The sequence below is a fragment of the Bos indicus x Bos taurus genome, chromosome 28, assembly GCF_003369695.1.
Source record: "Bos indicus x Bos taurus breed Angus x Brahman F1 hybrid chromosome 28, Bos_hybrid_MaternalHap_v2.0, whole genome shotgun sequence".
NCBI classification, from domain to species: Eukaryota; Metazoa; Chordata; class Mammalia; order Artiodactyla; family Bovidae; genus Bos; species Bos indicus x Bos taurus.
Genome location: NC_040103.1, coordinates 17,869,226 through 17,895,007, shown reverse-complemented (window position 1 = coordinate 17,895,007; position 25,782 = coordinate 17,869,226). Strand labels below are relative to the sequence as shown.

General features: G+C 43.0%; 1 protein-coding gene across 1 annotated transcript in view; it reads right to left on the bottom strand.

The window, feature by feature from the left end:
- ARID5B (AT-rich interaction domain 5B) overlaps positions 1–24,660 on the bottom strand; it is a 193,102-nt gene extending 168,442 nt beyond the window's left edge. The window contains exons 1-2 of the mRNA XM_027530920.1: positions 24,557–24,660; positions 23,871–24,125 (exon numbers count right to left, since the gene is read on the bottom strand). Of these exons, the coding sequence (XP_027386721.1) occupies positions 23,871–24,125; positions 24,557–24,577 (276 nt within the window). The 5' untranslated portion in view covers positions 24,578–24,660. The remainder of the gene's footprint in view (positions 1–23,870; positions 24,126–24,556) is intronic.
- Positions 24,661–25,782: the final 1,122 nt, after the last annotated feature.

The following is a 25,782-nucleotide window of genomic DNA, read 5'->3' as shown; positions in this document are numbered from 1 at the left end:
CCTGCTAATAGGCTATCTATGCAAAGAGTTAAAGGTGTCACTCGGCAGGCACGCGGGTGTCAATCAGAGATCCAAGAATATCCAGCAAAAGAGAATGGTAATGGGGGTCAACAATACGAAGTTTTCACTGATCAATAGTGAAACGGGAACAAGGAAGACAAAGCAGTGTATACTTCAAGAAACTAAATATGCTAGATTTCAAGGACTATCCTTGTATCAGTCAGGATCCCAACAGGAAAAAGATGGAATATTTGAATAACGATAATCACAAAGGGACTAATAAGAAAGATGTTGGTGGGTGTAAAAGCACCCTAGGACAGCGATAGTCCAGGAAAGCGGGCTCATAGCAGCTCACCTGTCACCATTCCTGGGGCAACTGTCAAAGGTGGAGGGAACGGTTACAGGAGCAGAGCAGACCTTCTACCAGTGGCTTTGACTCTTTCTCAGCGGGACACCAACAGTCCGTGGGAACCTCACAGGAAAGAGCAGGATAAACACCTGCCTTCACTCTCCTCCATCCCTCTCTCTTCTATGGGGAACCTTGATAGAAGCGGGGCCCAGAACTCTGTTAGTGGGGCCACACAGGCGGGCCCTCGGGGCAGAAAGAAGGGAGCAGTGCTGATCGAGAGAGGCTCCTACACACTCTTTTCTATTTAAGACTTCATAGCTCTTCCTTTCATCTGGTGGTGTTTTAGAGGGGGAAAAAAGATATGATGAGGATGGCAATGGACAGTAGTAGCTGTTTTTTAATGTCCTTAACTTGACAAAATAAAATGATACCAATACTACCTTGGTCCCTGAAGTGGGAATTACTGAGCTTATTACTTGTGACATGCTAAATCGTTCTTAGGTGTCAGTATTTGATGCTGAATTGCATCATTCTCTCTCCTACAATAAACACCTTTTTAATGGCAAAGATGTTTGTTTAACTTTTACTTCTCTTGCGCTAAGGAGCCACGGACTGTGCTGGGCCCAGAGCTTACAGCAAGTGCTTTTGTTGACGGCCCCCACCCCTGTCTGGATGCTCCACGCTGGAAGAAACTAAGAGCGCTGAGGAAACACTGGCTTCGGAGTCTCTCGGACCCAGGTTCCAATGTAGCTCTTCTGTGTTTAATGTTAATGTTGGGGTGTAACATTATCTTGCCCAGGTCTCATCTTAAAAAGGCAGGGCGGGGGGAGGTGAATAGGACAAAAGAACCCACCTCATAGCGTATCTAGCCTATGGGGTAATTCTAGTACATCTCTCAACACAGGCATCCTAGAAATCATGGCTATTACTATTATTACATATAGCATCACTGTAACTGAAAAGGAGGGGCGCTGGTCTTCGCATGTCACCTGCAAGGAACTGTGTACTTCCTAACTCTTAATTCTTTGTCTGGGGATGATATCCCTGTAGCTCCTGATGGGTGTCTCCAAGGCAAAGACGAGCCAGAAAGCCATCAAGAATGTTTGGGCTTCTAAGTTATATTCCTCAACCCTCAAGGATACAGCAGTGACAAACCCTGAGGTACTTTATTTTACCCACACTAATCTATGGATTCACAGACATTATCTTATCCAATCCCCATAAGGACTTGCCGAAATAGGTGTTCTCAGGCCCATTTTAGTGATGAGAAAACTGAAGTAGAACAAGAAACCAGCTTGGTAACCCTATGGTCTCTGGGAAACTGGTCTTTTTTTCCGGCTGTGCTGCACAGCATGTCCAATCTTAGTTCCCTGACCAGGGATCGAATGCGTTCCCCCTGCAGTGGAAGCTGGATTCCTAACCACTGGACCACCAGGGAAGTCCCAGAAACTGGTGTCTTAAGCCTTTACAGTAGTAACACTCCAACCTACTCCTATCCTGGAATAAGTAAACCTTCCCCACCTTCCACCAATTTCCTAGGGTGGGTGGGATTTAAAGTCATTTTGCAACAGAAAGTATTTTAATTTTTATTGTGTTTTTGTCCCCAAAGTAAGACTATATGCCTTAATTCAAAATGTAAAGAATTTTCTGTTGTCTGAGTGATGAAGACATCCTCTCAAGTATGCTAAGGTTTAATTTGACTTCCTTAACAGGATGAAATGGATTTGCCATGGAGGCTCCCTAGTGTATTGGGTTCCAATTTCCCAAGCCAGTCCCTTCTCTTTCAACCACTGCCCTCTCCACCACCAGATGTCTGGGTGACTTCTGTGGCTCAGTGAATTTTGGAAATTCATCCTGGCACAATTAGAGAGGGTAAGCAAACACAAGACTGCTCTGAGGGGCGATTTGTCAAATGTAATGTGACCATCCTTCATGGCTTTGCCAAAGGCATTTGAGTATCAAACAAGTAATTCAAAAACCCTAAATATTTTATGTTCCTAAATACATTTTTAATACACACTAATCTAAAACCTGTTAGGCAGCAGTCTGCTCCCCTACCAGAAGGCCATCTCAAAAGAAAACCTCAGAAATATCCTGTCGTTAATTCCCAGTTCCATTTCTTTTCTTTTAGATTTACCATGCATTCATCTTTTTTCCTCCCTAAGATTAAAAAAAAAATTACACAGAAACAAGAAAACACATCCTAGCATTCTCTCTAAATAGGGAAGCATTTGATATGTAGAGAAGATGCCTTCAGTCAATGGTTGAACCAGCCTACCCTTCCTTTAGCCAAATTAATAGGGTGTTAACATCACAGTCTATTTTTTCGTAACTACTTTCAGGCTGCCATAATAAAAACTAGCGTGGCACTCATATACTTAGCTCTGGCCATTAAAACAGAAGCAAAAGAAGATAAAGGAGCACAATTCCAGTGTTAAAGCTCAACCGAGGTACCTATAAAGAACATTCTCTAAAAGCACAAACAAGAACAATAGAACTCAGATTCAACCACCACCCAACCCAGATGTTCCAACATGCGGAGTGACTTCAACTCATTACTTTTGCATCTCCTGATCTTTTTTTCACCTAGTTTTATAGGCACATGGCATCCCGCCCAGGTACGAAGTTCAGTGGGGCCCATATTCCTTTGAGACCCTAAAAGGAAGAAGAAAATTCCTTGTCCCTGTTGGTATATGAAAATCACAATGGGAGCCATCCAAATTAGTCAAAGTTATTGGTGATCTGGCAACAGCATCTTGATATACAGCTGCCATTAATGAGAAGAGCAGTCTTCACAGACAATCATCGAAAGCCTTACGCCTATTTAGGACACTTTAATGTAGAAACCAAGTAAATCTTCCTATTTTGTGTAGCTTTTATTTAAACATAAACATATGATTTAGACATGCTCCCTCCTGTTAAACTTTTTTTTTTTTTGCTCTGTTCGCTTAGCACAGTTCACATTATTCTCTTCACATGTACAATGGCAGTGGAATAATTTGAAACCCAGGGCTTTATTTAATAATGTAATTATCCTATATTGGATTACTTAAAAGGGGTTTTGTATTTTAAAGTTCTAGTTTTTCCCATACTGGCGATATGCTCTGACACAGTAAATGATTCAGGCTTTAGTCAAAAGCTCTAAACTCAGTTTGGAAAAATATTGAGTGTTTTTGAATAAGACAGGATTAGCATAAGAGCCAATTTGCAACCACAGTTGGTGACCTTTCTACTCATGTTCAAAGACTGTGGTGTGGAGGCCAACACGGAGGATGGGCCACGAGCAACTACAACCGCCTTATTTCAACTCTCCGCCACCTCAGGGATGGTGTATAATCCAGAGAATAAAGCCCAAGTCTTCCTCAAGGTACATTTCCTGAAGGCAGGGCTGTGACTTGTCTTCCACACCTTCTGATATTCTATATACTACCAGGAGGAGCTGAATGAATAAACGAACGAGTGAATGAATGAATGCCATTGGGTGTTCTGGCAAAACAGCTGCAGAAGGGAATCCAGAAGGAGCCATCACAAGCTGAGCATTCACAAACTGAGCTTCGTCCACTGCTATTGTCCGGAGGAATGTTGTTTGAGTTTTTCCCCAACTCAACTCAATCTGATCCAATTAAGCCGTATTCTGCTCTGTGCCAGGAATTGGGCTGAGGACCAGCCACGGACAGATAAGGATGAAGATGACACTGGCACTGCCCAGGGCTCCTGTTTCTTGCCTCGGAAGTGAAGGTTACTCTCGCTCTCTCTAGTTTCCTTTGCTAGAGAATCCATTCATTCTTTCACGTTCAATGTCCAGGGCATATCCTTGAGCCTCCACTCTAGGCACAGCAGGGGGCCAGGGAAGAGCAACAGTCTAGAGGGGGCAAGGGACAAGGGACACAGACAGGAAACCACAGTCCTCAGCTAAAAGTGACTTATAGAATGAGAAACTGTCATAAGTGATCTCATTCATTCAACAAATATTTATTGAGTGCTAACTAACTATATGTCGGACTTCCCTGGTGGCTCAGTGGTAAAGAATCTGCCTGCCAATGCAGGAGACGCAGGTTCAATCTTTGGGTCAGGAAGATCCCCTGGAGAAGGAAATGGTAACCCACTCCAGTATTCTTGCCTGAGGAAGCCCATAGACAGAGGAGACTGATGGGCTACAGTCCACAGGGTTGCAAAAGAGTCGGACGTGACTTAGCACCTGAACAACTGTATGTCAGGCTTTGGGATTATCATCAGGAGGTACATAAAAATCCCTACCTTCCTGGAGCCTACAGTTGTGGAGGAGGGGTACTGTTCGTGTCTGTGTTGGGGGAGAGGGATGTAGGGAGTCAGATAATAAAATATGAGGCAAAAAAACTAGAAGAGGCCATAATGGGAGACAAGGGGTAGGACTGGGTATGATGTCAAAGCAATGGTCAGGGAAGGTCTCTGCTGAGACCCTGAGGAAGAGAAGGAACAAGTGAGGATAAAAGGGGAGAGAGGTGGGAGAGGAACGGTGGATACTGCACTCAGAAGGAGAAGAGGATGCAAAGGCACGGGGAGGGATGTGGTGTACTGTCAAACTCAAGGTGAAAAAAAAATAAAAAGGAAAAACACACAACATACACACATCCTCGAGCTGATGCGTGCTTCTAAATTTAAATCCAGACTCCTTTCCTCTAAATTTCCGGCAGGTTTAACACGGAAGCTACTCCATAAATCAATTTCCATTATTAAAATACTGACTTAGTGAAGTGAAGTTGCTCAGTCGTGTCCGACTCTTTGCGACCCTATGGACTGTAGCCTACCAGGCTCCTTGGTCCATGGGATTTTCCAGGCAAGACTACTGGAGTGGGTTGCCATTTCCTTCTCCAATCTGCTTAATGCCACCCTTTTCTCAAATCTTTAATGCCTACATAGGTATGTTTTAAACACTTTATCAAAAACCAAGTTTCATCTTCCCTGAAACAGACGAGTCTTCCTATGAAAACAGCTGATTTCCACAGAATTTAAAAGATTGAGGGCCAGCTGCTCCCTGACATGTGCATGAAGTTGAAGGGTGGCTAAGAGATGCGTATCACCTATAGATACACTGGTCAGGAACACAAACTGGGACAACAATCCCTTTCATTTGGATGTTTAGGTCTTCTTTACATGGCTATATGCCAACCTGATTTAATGCCTCTCCTTAACTATGGCGCATGGAACGTACCTATGTTTTTACACACTTAGGAGCCTGTTTAATTATACCAGTTATAGGTCCTCATTCCCCTTCTCCCTACGGACTCATCATCACACCAGACACAATACCCTTTCCAGCAAAACTCCCCTAATTCACTGGTCAAGACATGAAGTTTAAGACTCAATATAACTTGTTGCCATGGTCAAAGACTAATAAACCTTTGACGGATTAAAGCGATCGGCTATCTACTATTAATACATACGTCATCTATAATTAAATGCCCAGAAAAGCGGGTAGGTGTTTGGAAGGAGCCACTCAATGAAAATACATAATAACAAGAAAAGGAGATAAAAAAAGAGCAAAACAGGGTAAGAAGATTATCTTCCAATCCTCACCAGACTAGCTTTATGCTAAAGTGACTGTTCCACTGACTGTAGTGGGCATCCTCTATGAGGGTGCCCAATGATCCCCACCTATCTGTATGCATGCCCTCGTGTGATCCCCTCCCCTTGAATGTGGGCTGGACACAACGTCTCACATCTAACAAACAGACCTATGGAAAAGTGATTGGATTTCAATTCTGAGATGAGGTTACAAAAGGTCTGTGGCTCCTGGTTTGCTCACATACTGTGAGGGAAGTCAGTTCCCATGTTGGAGCTGGCCTGTGGGGAAGCCTGTGAGGCATGACAAGGAACCAGAGAGGTCAAGGTCCATGGCTAACAAGGGAGAAGGATCTCAGTTCAACAGCCCAGGAACAGACAACTGAGTGAACTCAAAAGTAGATTCTAGCCCAACAGAGCTCTGAGATGAGTAAGGCCCAGCCGGGCACCCTGAACGAAGCTTTGAGAGACCCTGATTCAGACACACCTAGCTAACCTTAACCCAGACTCCTGACCTACAGAAACTGTAAAGATAATGTTTTAAGATGTGAAATTTGGAGTAAGTTGTTACATAACAATAGAGAGCTAGTATACTAGTCTTTAAACACAAGATACTTTTACACGCTTTTGTGTGACAATGAAAGTCTGTGAAACAAGTTGCTAAATAACAGTTTCAACTACGTCTGGAAATTAATTTCTGCTAAGAAACTGACAAGCCAATGGAAAAATGCTTTATGCAACTGCCTAAATCCTGGAAAAACTACCTTCACAAGGAAATTTCCCAGAATACCATAGAACAATGTAGGGGCTTCCCTGGTGGCTCAGACAGTAAAGAATCCACCTGCAATCCAGGAGACCGGGTTTGATCCCTGGGGCTAGCTGATCCCCTGGAGAAGCAAATAGCTACCCAATCCAGTATTCTTGCCTGGAGAAGTCCATGGACAGATGAGCCTGGTGAGTGGGCTATATAGCCCATGGGGTCTCAAAGAGTCGGACACAACCGAGGGACTGAGCACACAGAACTATATACGTGTACCTGCCAGGATGGAAGAGCCAAAGTAAAATATAAACCTGTCAAGTAAAGCTAACTTTATCTCTTCTAAGCAACTAGAAGAAGAAGAGCCAATCTTACTCATCTCTTTATCACCTCCAAAGTACCCTGTACTAATAAATATTGGTTGAATTGAACTGAATAAGTTTGCAATCAAAATCCTATATTTAAAAATAGAAATGGTGTGCGTTTAAGAACAATATTATATCCTCAGCTACTGCAGAAGAATCCCAGGCATCATCTCTCTTGTCCTCCTCTCACCTTTTCAAGGGCCTTGGCACAGCTGACCATTTAGACACTGTGCTGCGGACACATACAATCTACAGCTCCTGCAAACACATAATCCTCTAGTCCTCGTGGCCAAGATCAAGGCGAGGCTTCTCTTTGCTTTAGCCAAAGAGAAAAAGGCAGAAAACAGCCTTAAAATTTAAGGTGAAAAAATATTAAGACAACTGAGGTATTCAATATTCTGACATGCTGAAAATGTTTTCACTCCACTGCTTTGAGGGGTCATTTAAGGAATTCTGGGGGTCAGGAGTGATTTGAACACCTGCTTGGCTGTCTATTGAATTACTGATCTAGTAACATCCAAAACATGGAGAAATAGGACCTATAAACTATAAAGAAAAAAGCCAGAGCCCATTGATCATTTTAAAAGACACTACCGTGTGTGTGATTCATATAATTTGCATTAGAAAAAAACATCTTCAGCCTTTTTACTAGAACCTCCTCCTTGCCTGCCCAGATTGTTGGGGCTGCATATTTTACAACCCGACGCATTGTTGCTGAATTCACATTCAGCCCCCAGGAGCACAGAACACAATTAGACTATTATGAAGAAGGTCCATAAGAAACAGAATGGAACAGATTATTTCACTTAAGACATACAGAATTCAATTATTTTCTGTATTTACAACCCATGTACACTAGATTTTGGAATAATTTGGTGGGGAGCTTGAGTACTATAGCAGTGTTTTCATCTGAATTCTAGTCATCTGATATGCACTGTGGGATTACCCCAAAGCTAAAGGATTTAATGGCCCAGCAGGCAGTCTCTGTTTTGAAGATCCTTCTTCTAAGCTCCCCCAGCCATTTTGGCTGGGACCCTATCCCTTTATATCCATTTGCTGATGCTTTCTGCTTTTTAAAAGAACCTGGCATTACACATCTTAAAGGAATTGGTTTGGAATGCATTCCATACCACCACCACCAAAAGAAGAAGAGGAGGAGATGACAGAGGGTGAAACTAGTTTCCAAATTAGGGGTGTTTTGAAGAATAGGAACTAGGAGAGTTTTTTAAATGGTGGGAAAATGAGGATATTTAAAATAAGTTCAGTGTTGTGACATTCAGCACATCGACATCAGGTTTCCTGGAGGTTGCATCATGAAAGGGGAGCGACCTGGGAAGCATCAGGTATGAACTTCCTTTGGCACACTGAGATGGGACATCTGGAACGCAGGTTTTGTCTTTTGACTCCCATCTCATTTTATTTTGTTGTGGCTGATGGAAGAAATGCCTCCTCAAGGTTCTTTAAGACCCAAATGGAACAGAGCTCAACAGGCTTGAGGGTGCCCCATTCACAGTGACTGGAAAGCTCAAACATGCATCAGAAAAACTCTGAACCTAAACACAAGAAAATCTTTTCGAGAACGGAGAACCAGGAAGTTTAACTCCGTTTAAATTGATAATTTTCTTAGTTTTTTTTTTTTTTAAACAATAGTTAGAAATCCAATGACTCAACCAATAAATTACTTATTAAGGCGATATTAACAGTCTTAGCAATGTGACAGACTTCATGGAGACAACAAAGTTAGGATTTGGTTCTGAACCAGTAAGGGCAGGGTTGCTAATTCACATCTGCTAAAGGCCTGGGTCTGCTATCAGCCCGACCACGGTTTGGGGCTTTATGCCCATATAAATCTCATTTGATAATCACAGCCCAGCAAGACTAGCCTATTTCACAGATAAGGAAAAAGGGACCCCAGAAAAATTCAGTAATGGACCAAGATGACATGCAGCTAAGAGGCAGAATACACATGCACGTGTGGTTCTACCAAGCTTCAAGACGAAGGGTTTATATCCTAAGTACCAAGAAACAAGACGTGTGAAATTACTAACCAGCCCTGCCTCCAGGTTCAAGTCCAACCTGACCTGCTAGACGACCCCAGGTCCAGCCGCGGTCTACCTCACTGTCCACCAGACCCCTGCTGCTCTGCCGAGGGCAGACCACTTCCAATATTGGAATGTCCTGCCTTTCTATTTTCCTGTGGCTTCTTCTGCCTCCTCTCTCACTCTTGTCGAAATCGCCACCCATGAAAGCCCTAGGTATTTTCAAGGGCCTGATGTACACAAGCTCCATTCTCCAGGCTGCCTTCAGCATGGCTATAGGCCACTTCCCGACTTACTCCTTTCTCTCCACATTTCCATCCCTGTTCCCTTTCTGACCATGGGCCCTAGTTTGTGCATCCATCCATTCCTTCCATCCCCCCAGACTCTCTGGCTGGAGAGAATGATGAGGGTTTTGTCCACCAGGCTGCCTGAGCTCCTTCCTTTGCTGTCCCTTTAAGACCAAAAGGTTCCTTCTGCTTCACTACACAAAATGGGCCGAATATGAGAAAGTTTTTAAAACTGTAGTACTCCAAAGCTTTGCTCTGCAGAATGCAAGGTGGCAGTCCATGGGCCACATCTAGAATGAAGACACATTTTGTTTGGCCCACAGTGTTTTGTAAAAATTGGACGGAATTGCCGACTATAACACAAAGATATGGCTTTTGGGCCTTGAAAAATGGAAAGATCTGGTAACATCAAAAGACACTGCTGCCCTGCAATGATGGGCAGGACCTGAGGAGCAACGTACAGACAAATCACTGCTCCCTGGTTCTTCCAAGCATCACATGGTGTCCCAGCCTTGGCTCCACCCACTTCGACTTCCTGACCGGGCCCACACCTGTGCCTCTGCTCTGGGTTCCCCTCTCCCCTCTTCAGGTAAGGTGGATTTTGAACAAGACCTTGAAAGATGAATACAGAGGTTGTGCTATTTTATTACTTTATGGGGAAAAACCTCAGCAGATTTTATACCCCCTTTCTGATACGGCCCCGTTTCTTTGGCTTGTTAGCAGGACAGCACAGAGGGTTTTGCCCTCTGTGTTCTGGAATCAAGACGGCTCGAGCTCCCATTTAGTCTCATTCATCATTTACCCGATGAATGAATTTACAAACCTGGATGGCCTAGCCTCTCGGGTTGCCCTCTTGCAAAATGAAATGACTACCTCACAGTATTATGGTTACACGAAAGGTCCAAGTGAAGATGACAGCACTAGTTTTACTACTACCTTTATTAAGACCATTTTAGTACAAATACCCAGAGTCTGTCGTAACAAGTGAAGAAACAGAAAAACAAATATCGTACATTAACTCATACAAATGGAATCTAGAAAAATGGTACACATGTACCCATTTGCAGGGCAGGAATAGAGACGCAAACAGAGTGGACATGCGACATGGGAGGAGGGGGGCAAGGTGAGACAAACAGAGAATAGTGTTGACGTATATAACTACCACGTGTAAAAGAGGTAGCTAGTGTGAACCTGTAGTATAGCACAGGGAGCTCAGCTCGGGGCTCTGGGATGACCTAGGGGGGTGGCATGGGGTGGTGTGGGATGGAGGTTCAAGAGGGAGGGGATACACACACACACACACAACTGATTCACTGTTGTACAGCAGAAACCAACAGCGTTGTAAAGCAATTATAGTTCCATAATAAAAAAAGAAGCCATTTAACACCTGAAACTAACACAACACTATAAATCAATCATACTCCCAATAAAATTAAAAAAAAAAAAAAAAAGAAGCCAAAAAAAAAATCATTTTAGACCAGGGGTCAGGCAAATGTTTCCTGTAAAGGGCCAGACAGTAAATATGTTAAGCTCTGTGCATATGTTCCAACTACTCAGCTCCTCCAGGATAGTGTAAAAGCTGCCAGAGACAATTTGTAAACAAGTGGCTGTGGCTGTGTACCAATAAAACTTTATTGACAAAACAGGCAGCAGGTCAGATTTGGTCCATAAGCCTTGGTAGGCCTGTAGGCCCCATTTTCTACTTGTCTACAGCCATTCTGATGATGTAAATCAGCTCTGAAGATGCTGCTGCTAAGTTGCTTCAGTCATGTCCGACTCTGTGCGACCCTGTGCCCTGGTGGGCAACCCACCAGGCTCCGCCATTCCTGGGATTCTCCAGGCAAGAACACTGGAGTGGGTTGCCATTTCCTTCTCCGATGCACGAAAGTGAAAAGTGAAAGTGAAGTCGCTCAGTCGTGTCCGACTCTTCGTGACCCCAGGGACTGCAGCCCACCAGGCTCCTCCATCCATGGGATTTTCCAGGCAAGAGTACTGGAGTGGGGTGCCATTGCCTTCTCTGATGAGGGGGTTAATGGGATTTAAAACAGTAGCCCTCTTTGACGGGTGTCAGTGGGCAATGTCTAACCTGTTGACTGGATTCACCAAGATTAGGTTCAGCTCAGAAATCATGCCAAAAGGAGAATGCTCCCACCTCTACATCCTACCAAGAAACCTCATACCAATCTTCACCAGAATCTCTCTAGCCCTGTTCAAAATGCCTCCACAGATCTTCCAAGTAAGAGCAGGCACCCGTGTCATAGGTCCCTGTATTTTGCCTTCACCAGGCTAACCGGGCCACAAAGTCACCTGTTTATTTTGGATTGTTTGATTAGCCCTGCCTGAACTCCCCACTCAACAAGAAGCCCCGGGATGGCAGGAGGCGCCTGATTTCCTACCTGTCTCTCCAGGAACCAGCACGACCTGCACACAGACGCCACTCTGGAGGGCCTGAGGCTGGGTCTCCTTGCCTGTGAAACTTCAGAGGTGCCTGGCGCCTCGCATGGGCTTGTGGGAGCCGGTGAAATGCCTTAGTGCACAGGTGTGTGGTATTACCATCAAATTAACGCGTGTCTCAGTCAATAGTCAATCTGATCGCTTAGTTCTGAGACAGCAGGATAGAAGCTTTTAAGAACCATATGTTGAATAAATTAATAAAAGACCAAAAGAAACTTTTCATAAAGGCTCAAAGTATAAGTCAGTATATATTGAAAATCCCGATTTTGATTCTCAAACTATTCTAAATAGGGGGAACATGAAAATCACCTGGTGGAATTCAGAACCAGGCATTTTTAATTCTGCCTGAGTCTTACCTATATGTGACTTTGGCTAAGTTACTTAAGACGTCTTTTGGACTCAGCTGCCTCATCCATCAACTATGGAAATACCACAATACTACCAAGCTTGGAGAATTTCTTTGATAATTAAATGAGTATTTGATTTATATGTTAATATACATGTAATGCCTGACACGTTATAGATACTCAATAGTCAAAAACATTGTAACTTCATTGAAAACACTGTGGGTGAAACTTTTGCAAATGGTTTTGGAAAAGAGCAAGTTAGGACACTTTCTTTGGGTCATGCATCTGGAAGAAGGTGTGAATGTGGTTCCAAGATGACAAGTATGGAGATGGGGTTTCTCTGTTCTGGATAAATCAGTCAGGCTGCCTCTTCCTTCTTCCTATGGGAGAATGAGTAACATGAAAACAGAAATCTTTATCTGCGCATCAGTCACTGTGTTCACTGTTACATCCCAGTACAGGGAACCTGCACATAGTAGGCTTGCAATAGTCATTTCTGAATTAAAGAAATCATCCATGAATATCAGATGGTGGCAGAAATGCCAATTCCATTTATCACCAAGAGTGCCATCTTGCCAAAGCTTTTCTTGAGACAATATAAATATCCCGATCAGAGGGCCCACCTGGCTCCAGGAAAAAAATTGGAAATGAGGGTAATAAAGGTGAGGCCCAGAGGGGACCTGAATATCAAGCCTGGTTTCCGTGTAATCACTCACTCTTTGGTAAGTATCTCATCATTAGAATAAAGGCCACACCCCTCATCAGTGATTTCATAAAAGTGATGTCCCACAGAGCCACTGCTAGAGGCCTACTGTATAAGCCTGCTGGTGCAGGACCATCCTGCTGGGATGGCCCACCTGAGCATACCCATGGGAAACACTTGCCTGCTTTCCTCAGACCATCACCTCAAGAGAGCAGTCCTTTCCCAAAGCAGTAGACCACTGTACCTGACGGACTGGGTTCTGGTTCTACTCGTCACTCACTAGCTCTGAGCACATCCCCAAGATGGTTCTCAGCCTGTCTCTTCATCTATTACATAAAGGGGGCTTGACTTGAGTAGCCTGTGAGGCTATTAAAACATCCCAGGCTCATTAGACAGGAGCCTTTTTCTTACACAGCCATGGCAAGTGTTCATGGTCATCTTAAACCCAAAGCCAAGAGCTGTCCGGCCAGTCCTGCCTACCACCACACACATCTGTACAGATGGCAGAGGCAGAGGGACCAGCTGCACCCATGGACAGGCCAACGTTCCAGCCAGAAAAAGATGGCGGGACATTATCACAACTCTGCATCAGACTCCTTTACCACAGGTCAGGGGCCCTCATTCCATTTCCAATCAGAATGCTGCCAAAGTTGGGTCATCACAGAAGAAAAACAACTATACCTGGGCCTTCATTAAGGAAAGTCTGCTATGCTGTGCTAAGTCACTTCAGTCATGTCTGACTCTTTGCAACCCTACGGACTGTAGCCCACCAACCTACAGGCTCCTACAGGTTACCATGCCCTCCTCCAGAAGATTTTCCTGACAAAGGGATCAAACCCACATCTCTTAAGTCTCCTGTGTTGGCCGTCGGTTCATTACCACTAGCGCCATCTGGTAAGCCCCAAGGAAAGTCTGAGGACAAGGTAATAAGTAAGAACGTTTTTATTCTTTGGTAAAGTATCTTGCTACTTTGCCTTTTTTCCCCAATGGTACTCAGAGCTGAGCTCAAACTAGGTGATGGCAAGCAAAGCTTGGACTAAAGGGAAAACCAAAATGATTTCCATTTCTGATGTTCCACGAGGAATGTGGAGCAGCCTAGGGACAAGTAACTTGGTCTGTTATCTCTATAGTGTGCGTGGCTTCCCTTGTAGGAATAAAACACACACAAACACACACCACCATATATACATATCTGTATATACACATACACACACTTTAACATATATATATATATATATATATATGCACACACATTTTTGAGCTTCCCACATGGCTCACTGGTAAAGAATCTGCCTGCCAAAAAGGAGACACGAGTTCGATCCCTAGGTGGAGAAGATATCCCGGAGAAGGAAATGGGAACCCACTCCAGTATTCTTGCCTGGAAAATTCTAAGGACAGATGAGCCCGGTGGGCTACAGTCCATGGGGTCATCAAAGATTTGGACACGACTTAGCGACTAAACGACAACAAATACATATTTTTAACATATTCCTTATGAAGAACACAAAAAAATAGCAAGATTAAATTATTTGCACTTAGTTCTTTGTCTCTAGTTATAATGTGTTCTTTTGTGCTGGTAAAACAACATGTGCTTTAATTAGCAAATATCTGTAAATAATTTACTTGCTTTTCAAATCCAACAGAACAATGGGGTCGATTTTCACATACATTTACCCAGCACGCATGCTGGGTCTTAAGCCAGACTCTCCCATTGTTCAATAACTACATCAAGCTGTCCAACTCTTGCTGCCCTCCGTGGTGCAGGGGTTGGGGGGTAGGGGGCTAGAAGCCCAAGTCTCAGAAGCCACTTGCCATTTTGCAAGACCTCAGAAGGCAAGCACACAGTGCTGTCCAGCCCAAGCTACAGCAAACTCTTATGATCTCCAACCCTGGAGCCTTCTGCAAGGGACGTGGAAGTGTGCCAGGGCTAAGGGCACTGGAGTAATGGCTTCTAGATACAGGAATTCGGCTGCCCTCTGCCCCAGACAGCGTGAGCCCCAAAACCTAAGACCCGACGTCCGAGGTCCGTGAATCACAAACCTCATCTAGGCTCTGCAGGGTTAAAAGTGGGCGCCGTGTGTGCAGTGCAAAGAAAGATGTTAAATCAAATGAGAATGACTGCTCTAGGACTGGAGGCACTATTATTTTGAATAAGATTGAAAAGGCCAGAAAAAGCAATTCAAAAACATTTCAATTATGTATTTCCCAGAACTACATCTTTGAGCAACTAATGCAAATGTTACCACCACAATAAAACTTCTTCCCACATAAAAGCATATAAAACAGGTTGAACAGCATATACTTTATATATCATATGCATATTTTTGACTATTAATAAAAAATTCAAAATCTATGTATGCTTTACTCTCCTAAGCAATACAGTAATTATGATTAAGGGACAGGCAGCACAAAAAGAGCCAATTTATCTTACTCGTGCTCAGGAATACTATTGTGTAACTAAGCAACTAAAGACAAAATATGGTCTAATTAATTCACTCCTATGCTTATTTAAAAGACACAATTAGAACATTTTTATTTTCCAGCCTGCACAGTAGCTCAACATGCTTGAGGGTGTAGAAAGCAAAGCCTATTATTCTCAAAGACAAGAGTTTAATGTTTAGTGCCACTGATCAGGCTTGGAACTCAACTCTGGGGAGGAGGGGTGTACATCACAGTCAGGGTGTGCTCGAGGCATGAGAAAGGAAAGGTGGTGGGGGGGCAGGGGGACATTTACAGGGCCACTAGATTGACCAGCAACATGTGGTTTCTACTCCCACTTTTTCCCTCTGCACACGGATGGAGATGAGACCCTGAACATGATGGTCATGTGTGCAAGGACACTCACCACTGTGAGTCCATTTTATACAGCCACCAAGATTCTACAGGAAACTCATGCAATTAAACCACACATCCTGGTCTGTGTGATAAATGTCAAATATCCATCTTTAATGCAGCTAACAGTGCATCTGATTTTAAAAGCAGAATTAATTTACGCAAGTATGTACTAGAGACTGATGCCATTAGCATGTTCTAAGGCACCCTTTCAATGACTGCATGTTTGAAATGTGTCATCCAAATGAACACTCACAGTCCAGGACGTTAGCCGCACTCTTTGAAGGCCCAAGCCTGGCCTGAGTTCTAACCTCCAGGAAGCCAGCAAAGGTCATGGTTCTGCTAGAAAACGCCAAGCCATCCTCACGCAAGGGCACGGGAGCAGATTTTTCAAGAAATGCAGGAATCCATGACCACATTTCTGAGAGGCCAATGAATCCTTAAGCCAACAATCAATAAATTTATTTTAAATTTATTTAAAAGCCAAGCCAATGGGTAATCACTAGCTACAATATTATTCTAAGTGGGAGATGGCAAATATCCAACCACCCTGGCTATAAAAAAATGACAGGCAAATGCATTTGATTCCAGCGATTATATCCTGGACATTGGTTAAAACTAGACTTTGATAAATGAGCCTGAGTCCTATAAAACTAGATGCCACTATGAACAATGGTACACTTTATTAATAATTAATAACAAAGCATTTATTTACATGTATGGACTCATGTACTTCATAAAAATAACATTTCCTTAGTATGTGCCTGACAGTCAATGTCAAGAGAAGTTTTAATTGCTTACAATTTTGATTTGTCATTGGACATATGGCCTCATGAAGACCATCGGTCTGAGAAACATGCTGGTTTGCAGGAACTGCCAATCAACACTCAGGTAAGAAGTGACTTCTCTTCCCTCAAGTTTTATCTTTTCACAGTTTGCCATCCAAAGCCTGACTTAAAAAAAAAAAATCTTTACTTATTTTTTAATAAAATTGCTTTTGGCCACCCCACATGGCTTTTGGGACCCTAGTTCCCTAACCATGGATTGAACCAGGCCCTTGGCAGTGAAAACAAGGAATCCAAACCACCAGACCACCAGGGAACTTCCCCTAAGTCCTGACTTTTTATGGAATGATAGCTGAAAACTGAAAAAGTGCTCAAAGAGGTGGGAGATGCTGGCTCTCGCCTGATCATTCAGTCCCATATAGTCACTAATTTCTTTGGGGAGTTCTCCTAAAAAGAAACCTTTTGCACTTCTTCACACCTGATGGTGCAAAATGATAATAGATTTTAGAAGAGAAAGACGTGCGAGGTGGGCTGCTGGAGCTGGGCCACAGGTGAATGACCTTCTGTGAGTAAGAAAGAAATTGGGCCAAGCTTAAAGAGAGCAGATTGTGGGGAAGACAGCGTTTTAATTATGCCATTCAGTCCTTCAGTAGATACTTGACAAATGCAGTGAATGCTGTGCAGAGACCCAGAGGTAAAGACACAACTTTCTACCCCAATAACAGCACCACCGTGGGAGCAGAGATGATGGGGTGATGAGCACAGAAAAAGAACACAGATGGCACAGGAAGCACAATATGCAACCCACAGGGGCGGTTAAAACTAACCACTGGACTGTAAGCCCCCTGATGGCAGAGGCGCTTGTCTGTCTTGTTCACTGCTGTATCTAGGCGCCTAGAACAGGCTCTGGCACAAAGTAGGTGCTCTATAAGCATGCATGGATCCAATGAACCTCAAAGGTGAAGGCAGTACTTCCTAATTTCCAGAAAGATACTGAAAGACCACAAATAGTGACTTCAGTTCATCTCCACTTAACTAAGGGACACAGAATCCGACAGCTTTTCTATGACCAGTATCTGTCTATGAAGCAGACTAAGAGATTTGTGAGGTTTGAGCTATTCTCCATTACTCTCTACCTGGTTGTGTAGCACCTAGTAGGTCTTCAGTCAATGTTTGAAGAGATTAGTACATTCGTTTTCCAAAACCATGTAGACGGTGAGCTTTCTTTTGAAAACATATTGCATTTATTGTAAGCACAATTCACTAGTGTGTTATATAACATACTGCTTTTACATTTTTAAAAAATGTGTTGATCTCATCTATCACGATTGATAAGCTTCTTAAGAAAAACAGCTACATCATGCATTGTTTCACATCCATCTCTGTACTTAGCAAAGCACTGAGCACATGGTTAGCACTCAACAAGTAGCTTTTATTAATTCAGGATAGATGAATCCAACATTGGCTGGAATTAGGATCTTAACCACACAAAATAAAACTTGGTGTACATTTTACTGATTCTCAAATTTTCACATCCTAGGCTCAAAGCTGAAACAGAATTTGTATATATGAATGTTTTTGACATATTAAAGTATTCCTTCTATTACTGGATCTTGCTCCAAAGCCAAGTAAGAAAGACAAAAAGGTACACAGTCACATTCCTTATTTCAGATCAACTCTATAGGCCAGGGGTCAGCAAGCATTTTCTGTAAAGGGCCAAAGAGTAAATATTTTCCACTGTGTGGGCCATATGGTCACTGTCATAACTATTCAACTCTGACATTATAGCCTGAGAGCAGCTATAAACAATACGTAAACAGTCTGACTATGTTCCAGTAAAACTTTATTTACAAAAGCAGACAGTGGGCCAGGTTAGGCCCTCAGGCCTTAGTTTGCTGATGCCTGTCACAGTCTAGTAACCTCTCTCCATATAATTCACTGGTTTTCACCCTGGTTCTAAAGGGCCTGCTACGCAAAGTATAAAGATATTCCTTCTCTTAGCTTAAGATCATTACTAACAATAAATAACAACTATTATAACAGCATCCAACATTTGTTTCAGGACTTTTAGTATTACTAATTCTCCTGGCAAGGTAGAAACCTTTAAATCCATTTGACAGAAGAAGAAACTGAGGCTTAGAAAAAGTTAAAGAAATTGACCAAGGCTAGGAATTTCTTTGGAAGGAATGATGCTAAAGCTGAAACTCCAGTACTTTGGCCACCTCATGCGAAGAGTTGACTCATTGGAAAAGACTCTGATGCTGGGAGGGATTGGGGGCAGGAGGAGGAGGGGACAACAGAGGATGAGATGGCTGGATGGCATCACTGACTCGATGGACGTGAGTCTGAGTGAACTCCGGGAGTTGGTGACGGACAGGGAGGCCTGGCGTGCTGTGATTCATGGGGTCGCAGAGAGTTGGACATGACTGAGAGACTGAACTGACTGACAACATTGAGGTGATCTCAGAAACTTCTAAAAAATCAGCTCATGCAAACAAACCAGAGGCTGAGAGGCCACCCACGGGTGAAGCAAGGACAGTCCGGCACCTGAATTTCAAAATGTATCTGTGATACGATCAGGCAATCTTCTAAAAAATCCGGCTGATCCAGTTAACAGCATATTTCAATAATAAAATGTAAATCCTTAAGGAGCCTTTTATAATGGCAACACAGCTAAATCCACCATATGGACGAAAGCCAGCGTGATCTGGGGTGACACTTGAATCAACTATATGTTCTAGTAAACTATCCTATACATCACCCTCTCATAGAGAAAAGCTTTCTTTAGGAAGGTCCAAGGCAGTGGTCTCAAACTTTAATGAGAACAATAATATTAATTTTAATGATAGTAATATTGAGTAAATTATTTTAGCAACTCTACTATCTCCCACCTTAGTTGTAAGCACTTTATATATATATTAGCTCATTTAATCTTTAAAATAATCCTACAAAGTAGGTACTTTATTCCCATTTTACAGATGAGAAAACTGAGGCACAGAGTTTAAAACTTTCCCAAGATCCACACAGAGAGAGAAAGACAATTTAAAATGCAAAATTCTGAATCCCAATTTCAGAGATTCTATATAAATTAATTTCAATAAGGGCTTGGGAATATGCATTAAAAATTTTTTTTAACTAGATAGTAAGGCTGGTGATAGTCAAACCACTGTTAGAAACCCTGGCTGCATGCTAGAATCTATAATGACCAGATATGCTTGATCCTGACTCTCTGACAACACTGGCTTACTCATTTACACTCTTATTGCAGGGGACCAGCAAGCCTTGTAGAATCCACCCCATGAAATTCAAGCTCATACATCCACCTATTTTAAGAGGGTATATTGCCAATAGATTAAGCACTTGGCAATCTGAAAAGGAATATAATCAGAAGTTACCCAGTAACAGAGCCAATTACCCGCCTACTTTGCCATTTTCGTCCCCTGAAGAGCTACTGGCTGAATATGGCAATTGTAGGTAATTACCAGACACTTAACTCCTTGCATATGGCCCTGCTCTTCACTTTCATAATTCAAAACAGTATCATGATGAGGCCCAGAAGACTCTACATAGACCTGTTATTATGTTTCTTATTTATAAATTAAGATTATCTAAAGACCCCTATAATCATTTTCTATTCATTTAATTTACAGTGATAAAGTAGTTTTGCCCATAATAATGTCTCGGTATATATAACAATCTCCAGTCAGCCTTACTATTTTTCCCTCCCATTTTGCAGCTGAAGAAACTGAGGCCCAGAGCATTTAGGACTGTTCAAGGTCAAACAAATAGTAAACTATAGAATCAACATGTGACTCTCTGCAATGCTTCTCCTTCACACCAGCTGCCAGTACCCTAAGTATGTGCAGGAAGCAGTGACAGAAGCAGTCCAGACATTATAATAATTATCTAAACTAGTAATAAATTGCTAATGATTATTAATAATGGTATTAAATGTAACTGTTACTGTTATATGCCACTGACTAGGTTTATCTGAACTTTATAGAATAAGAATGATTCTGCTACCTAAATATCTGGTGACCTTTAGCAAAGCTGACTAACTAGTCATAGTTCTAAAATGTACAAGGAACTGCCCACATGAGTACACACGTCTAGAATGTAACATAATGTATTCAAGCTCTAGTTTCAAGAGTAGGTTTCAGCGGGAAAAATACACCAAACCTAAAATTTAAGAAGGTCTAGATTCTAGCAAGTGACTTCTGACAAACCACATAATGTCTGCAAGCCTGTCTCCAGCTGTAAAATGGACATACAAAGTCCTGCCTTATCTAGCCTCCTACAATTACTGCAAAGATCAATAAGAAAATTTCCCTCCCACGCCAAAAAAAAAAAAAAAGTGTTCTAAAGATCATAGCACACCACACAGGGACGCTATTTCTAACCTCACACAGTGATAATTTTCCTCTTTTTAGAACTGACGTCTTCATATTTCAAGAAATCATAAAAAGACAGAATGGTTCTCTTCAAAAAACTATACTGAGTCCTGGCTGTCCTTTGGAAATGGATGCTGATGTCAGCTCAATCAAGAAATTATTAACCTCCATTTGGCTACTTTAAATAAACTGCTCTGGCTGATTAAATGTGCTAAACATTTTCTCAAGTAACAGTGCACATCACCAGGAGACCCTCCTCTTCCAGTTATGCACTGCAAATGGCAAATGCATCATTCAAAACTATTTAAAATCAATAATAAAATCATTTCACTGTATATAAACAACTTAATAGAGTTAAGTGAAAACAAAGCAAAGGTCTTAATGAGAGGGCCCTGTTGCCCCCTCTAGGTGCCAGAGGTAAATGCTGGTTTCTATAGGCTCTCCTCCAGAGAAGACTGCTGTTGCTATTCTGCTAATGAATGACTAACTTAGGCCAGGGGGGAAATGACATCACCAGGGTGGAAAACCGATCTGCATTGGGAAACTTTCTACCTGCTTTACATTTGTCATAATTATTTTGCACAATGTAGCCTGTATTTGCATAATTTTGAGGCGTGTCATTATCTCAATTGAAAATTGTTTTAATATGGCTGAATAATTCACAATGACATCAGCCAAAGTCCTAATGAAATATACAAGTATAATCATACAGCTAATTACCAGCCGTGTTAGCATTAAAAAACAAATCATGCATAATATTAGGCGATGTATACGCAGCTGAGGATTATAAATAGAGCCATCTCCCTCCCCCAAACCCCTGGAGTTTACTTTTAAATAGCAAGATTAATTTTCTCAGGTATGGCTCATACAGCAATGACGAAATGCAAAGATCATTAAAATGGTTCGCTTACATTTCCCCATAAAGAATATTTTTGTAAAAAATCGTGTATTTAAAAATATATCTATTCACTATCAACTGTTTTACCAGATGCAATCTTTGCCTAATATTTCTTTCACTCTCAAGTCAGAATCCAGTATTTAATTACACAACAGAAATTAAAACTGCACCAAGTGGGGTCAATTCAGGGTCTTTAAAAAATATTCCACTTTCAATTAAAAAAAAAGAGCGTGGCCACAAAATATCCCATAAAACACTGAATAATTTCCTTCTGGGTTTAGTCAGAAGTCTATTAGGCACCAGCTCTTTTCTGGATATTTAATCCTTCCCTTTTCCAGATCACAGGCCATGTTGAAGTAATAAATTTGAAAAGCAAATAATAAGAAATCAGGAGGGGGAGGAGGAGGAAGACAGCTGCGCAGGAAAGTTGGGTCGGGGGAGGGGGCCCGAGCTAGACCTTGGCAGGAGGAAAGAGCTCAACCTGTTGGTAGGTTGCAGGATTTTTCACAGTATTTCCAAACAACACCTTTGTAAAATTGCCGGCAGACGTCGGGAAATGTGAACGTTTAAAACCCAGAGCTGGCGGGGAGGGCGGAGGGGCGGAGTGTTGTCGGGGGGGCGGGGGGGGTTGTTCGGGGAGGAGGGAGGGGCTTATTTCCGAAGAGGCAGATCGGAGGGAGAACGTTTTGACGAACTCCAGTAATTAAACCGGCAGAGACCACTGATGGGTAATTCGATTCCCCGGAGAAGGAGTGAACTGGAGATGCCAAAAGTACAATCAACTCCATCAGACCAAGGAATTCTGGAAGGACTGACTGGCAGGCAGCTTCGAGCTCCGCTCCGGGATGAGTTAAACGGGGAACCATTCATTTAACAAAAAGATCCTTACACCTACCTCGAAAGCTCGAGAGCCTGGAACAGACAGAGCTAGCTGCCCTCAAAAGTCTGAGTTTGATTACCGTGCTCTCGCTTGGACAACACAAAGCCTTGCCAGGCGGCCGCGCACCCTCCCTCCCCGCCGCGCAGTGGGCACAGCCTCCCCAAAATAGTTCCCCGGGTAGGTACCACGGCGCTGAGGTCGGTCAGCTGACGAGGGGAGCCCGCAGAACTGCGGTCACACATGAAATGACAGAGCCGAATAGAGGCGGCCGCCCCTGCGCCCGGTGACAGCGGGCTCACCTCGGGCGTCCTCCCAGGAACGCGACGAGCGCCCCCGCGGCCGCCCAGAAACGTGCCGGGGAGGCTCGTTCCCTCTCCACCCTCCCCGGGAGCGCCGTCTGGGCACCGAGGACGCCGGACCCGCAGGGCCTGTGGGCGAGCACACACCCCTCTGCCTTTCCCTCCGCGGTCCGCGTCCCCCACATCCCCAAAGATCGCGTTGGAAGACGTCCACTTTGCGTGGAGTAATTGAAAAGTAAAAACATCAAATGGTCTGTCCGGGGAGAGGGGGTGGGGACGAGAGATAGTTGTTAATGCCTAACGTGTTTGTGCCGGTTACACGACCGCTTTGAAATCCGCCCGGGCAGATCTGCAAGTTATTTGAATGTATTATTCCAGTACCTGTCATTTATCACTTTATTCAACACGTCTTTGCCAACTCAATAGCTTTTGATCTCACTCTGCCTCCATTTCGTAATTTCCGCCCTCTTAAACATATCAAATACTTACTTAAAAAAAAAAAAAAAAGAGCAATATCGAAACCCACCGAAAGAAATCCACCCATCCCCGACCGAGCCAGACTCGAAGGTAAATTTTCAAAAAGCAAAAAATATAAAAAGCATGTGATGTTCAAGCAGCAACAGAAAGATCACACACGCGCGCGCGCGCGCACACACACACACACACACTCACACACACACACATCCTTGAACAAAACCCTTCTCAAACAAGTTATTTGATCTTGACTAAAATCAGCAGTTGGATCCTCTTTGTAAAGCTGACAGCCAAACTCTGACAATGGCAAAATACTCGAGCCCCAGCTAGTGGCGCTACCCCTTTAAAAAAGAAGTCGATCTTGCTCGTCTGCAGAAGTGAATACAGTATTTTCAAGCTTGCCCTGTAATAAGCATTACTACGGGAAAAAATAATAAAGAAAGAAGAGAGGGAGATATAAGTTTACCACCTCGCCATGGTCGCTATTTCTGCCCTGGGGAGTGTCTTCTGGGAGGAAATAAAGTTTAGAGCTGGATAAAAGTTGCCGGCTGGTCCTCTCTTCCCACAACAGCTGGAGCTCCGCTATGCAAATCGGATCCTTTGGCGTACATCTTACAAAGAAAAAGTCGCCAAGGGACAAAATTCTTGGTTTGCCTTCAAGGTGGAATTGAAAAGCCTTGTAGAAAATGTAAGGTCCGTGCAAGCCACACGGTGAGCCGACCCACTGCAGGGGAAAAAAAGCACCAAATAAATAATGTAGCCATCAGAGCACAAACGTCTATTCCCAGACACATTTACACACAGACATCCACTCTTAATACAGAAGAGCCAACAGATATAAAGCTGGGTGGAAAAATAATAGAGCCCACAAATTTTCTGCCTCCCTTAAAAAAAAAAAAAAAAACACCTCCGGCCCCCCCACCCCCACCCCCCGCCACCTCTCCCTACCTCTCCATCTGAGGCGGTAAAATTACATTATGTATGTATGATCAGGGATTTTTTTAAAACAATAAAAATTATTTGGGGGATGTAGAGGGTAAAAGTTTGGTGAAAAGTTTGTGGGGGGCGTGGGTGGGTGCAGAGGTGTGGGTGAGCCGGGGGGCTGGGGGGTGCCGGGGGGTGCCGGGATCGGAAGAGCGGAGGAGAGCGAAATACCTGGAGTGAGTTGGGCTCCATCTCGACGTTCTGAATTGATTGAACTCAACATTCTCTCCAAACTTGTTGGCTTGAATGGATTGCATCAGGTCCTGGAAGGGAGACACATTCTCTGCATTCAGCCGGCTTACTGTCTCAATATAAAACTAAGTTTTTGCCTCCCCTTCGGCACTAAAATGATTGAAATTATGTCCTAATATTTCTCTGACGTCTCAATTTTCAGCTCCTGTCAGAACTATGTAGGTTTCCTTCCAAATGTAGGTTGATCAAATTCATAATCGACAGAAAGGCTCCGTCCGATCTCGGCGGGAAGCGGATGGATCAAGGCAAAAAACGTATAGGGAGGTTTGTAAAAATAAATTCCACCCTAAAATTGTGTGAAGATGCGATCTCCCTCTTCCCAATCTCCCTGGTCTAGCAATGTCGTTTGATGAAATTTTTGGAGGAGACGAGAGCTACCGAGCTCCGCTGTGCATCTGACAGGACCTGCTTGTATATGTCTAATATAAAGAACATTTCCTGCAGAGATTCCGGGGCGCTGCTCCTCTTTCTAATGCTCCTTAGCAGATTTGCTGTTATTAGACATGTAGATTTGTTTGATAGTTAAATTACGCTTCCTCACTGCCATGTTTTCGAGAACTAATCTGTTAAATTATCTTTTGATGCCTATTTACGTGGAAGGGAAAAGTGGGTTATCGATTATATAAACATATAAATATTAATGCATTTGTTCGCTTCGCAAAAAAAAAATACTCAGAAAAAAAAAAAAAAAAAACAGAACAGAAAGACAAGTGAGCAGCGCACACACATCTCAGGATTTTGCAAACAATATTGAACGGACAGCGACTGCATTTAGGGACTGGAACAATAAACGATGCATGATAAATCAATAAATGCGAGCAGCGAGTCTGCTCGGAATATGAATTCAGGCTCCTGGTTCTGCGTGTGCATTCTTTAATTTTGAAGTATATACACTAGTACGTGTTTACAATGCTGATGGACGCCAAGGGCGCTCTCAAATGATAATGTGTTTATATAACCCAGCGCTACAGGAATAATATACTGACTCCTACCCCACCCCCAACCCCTCCCCCGCCAAAAAGGGAGGGGAGCTTCCTCAATAATAGTTTGAAACTGAAAAAATCCATTTGCAAACTAGTTAAATACAACCAGAAATTAAGCTGTTGAAAACCGGGGGCATGAACCGTAAGACAATAAAGGCTTTA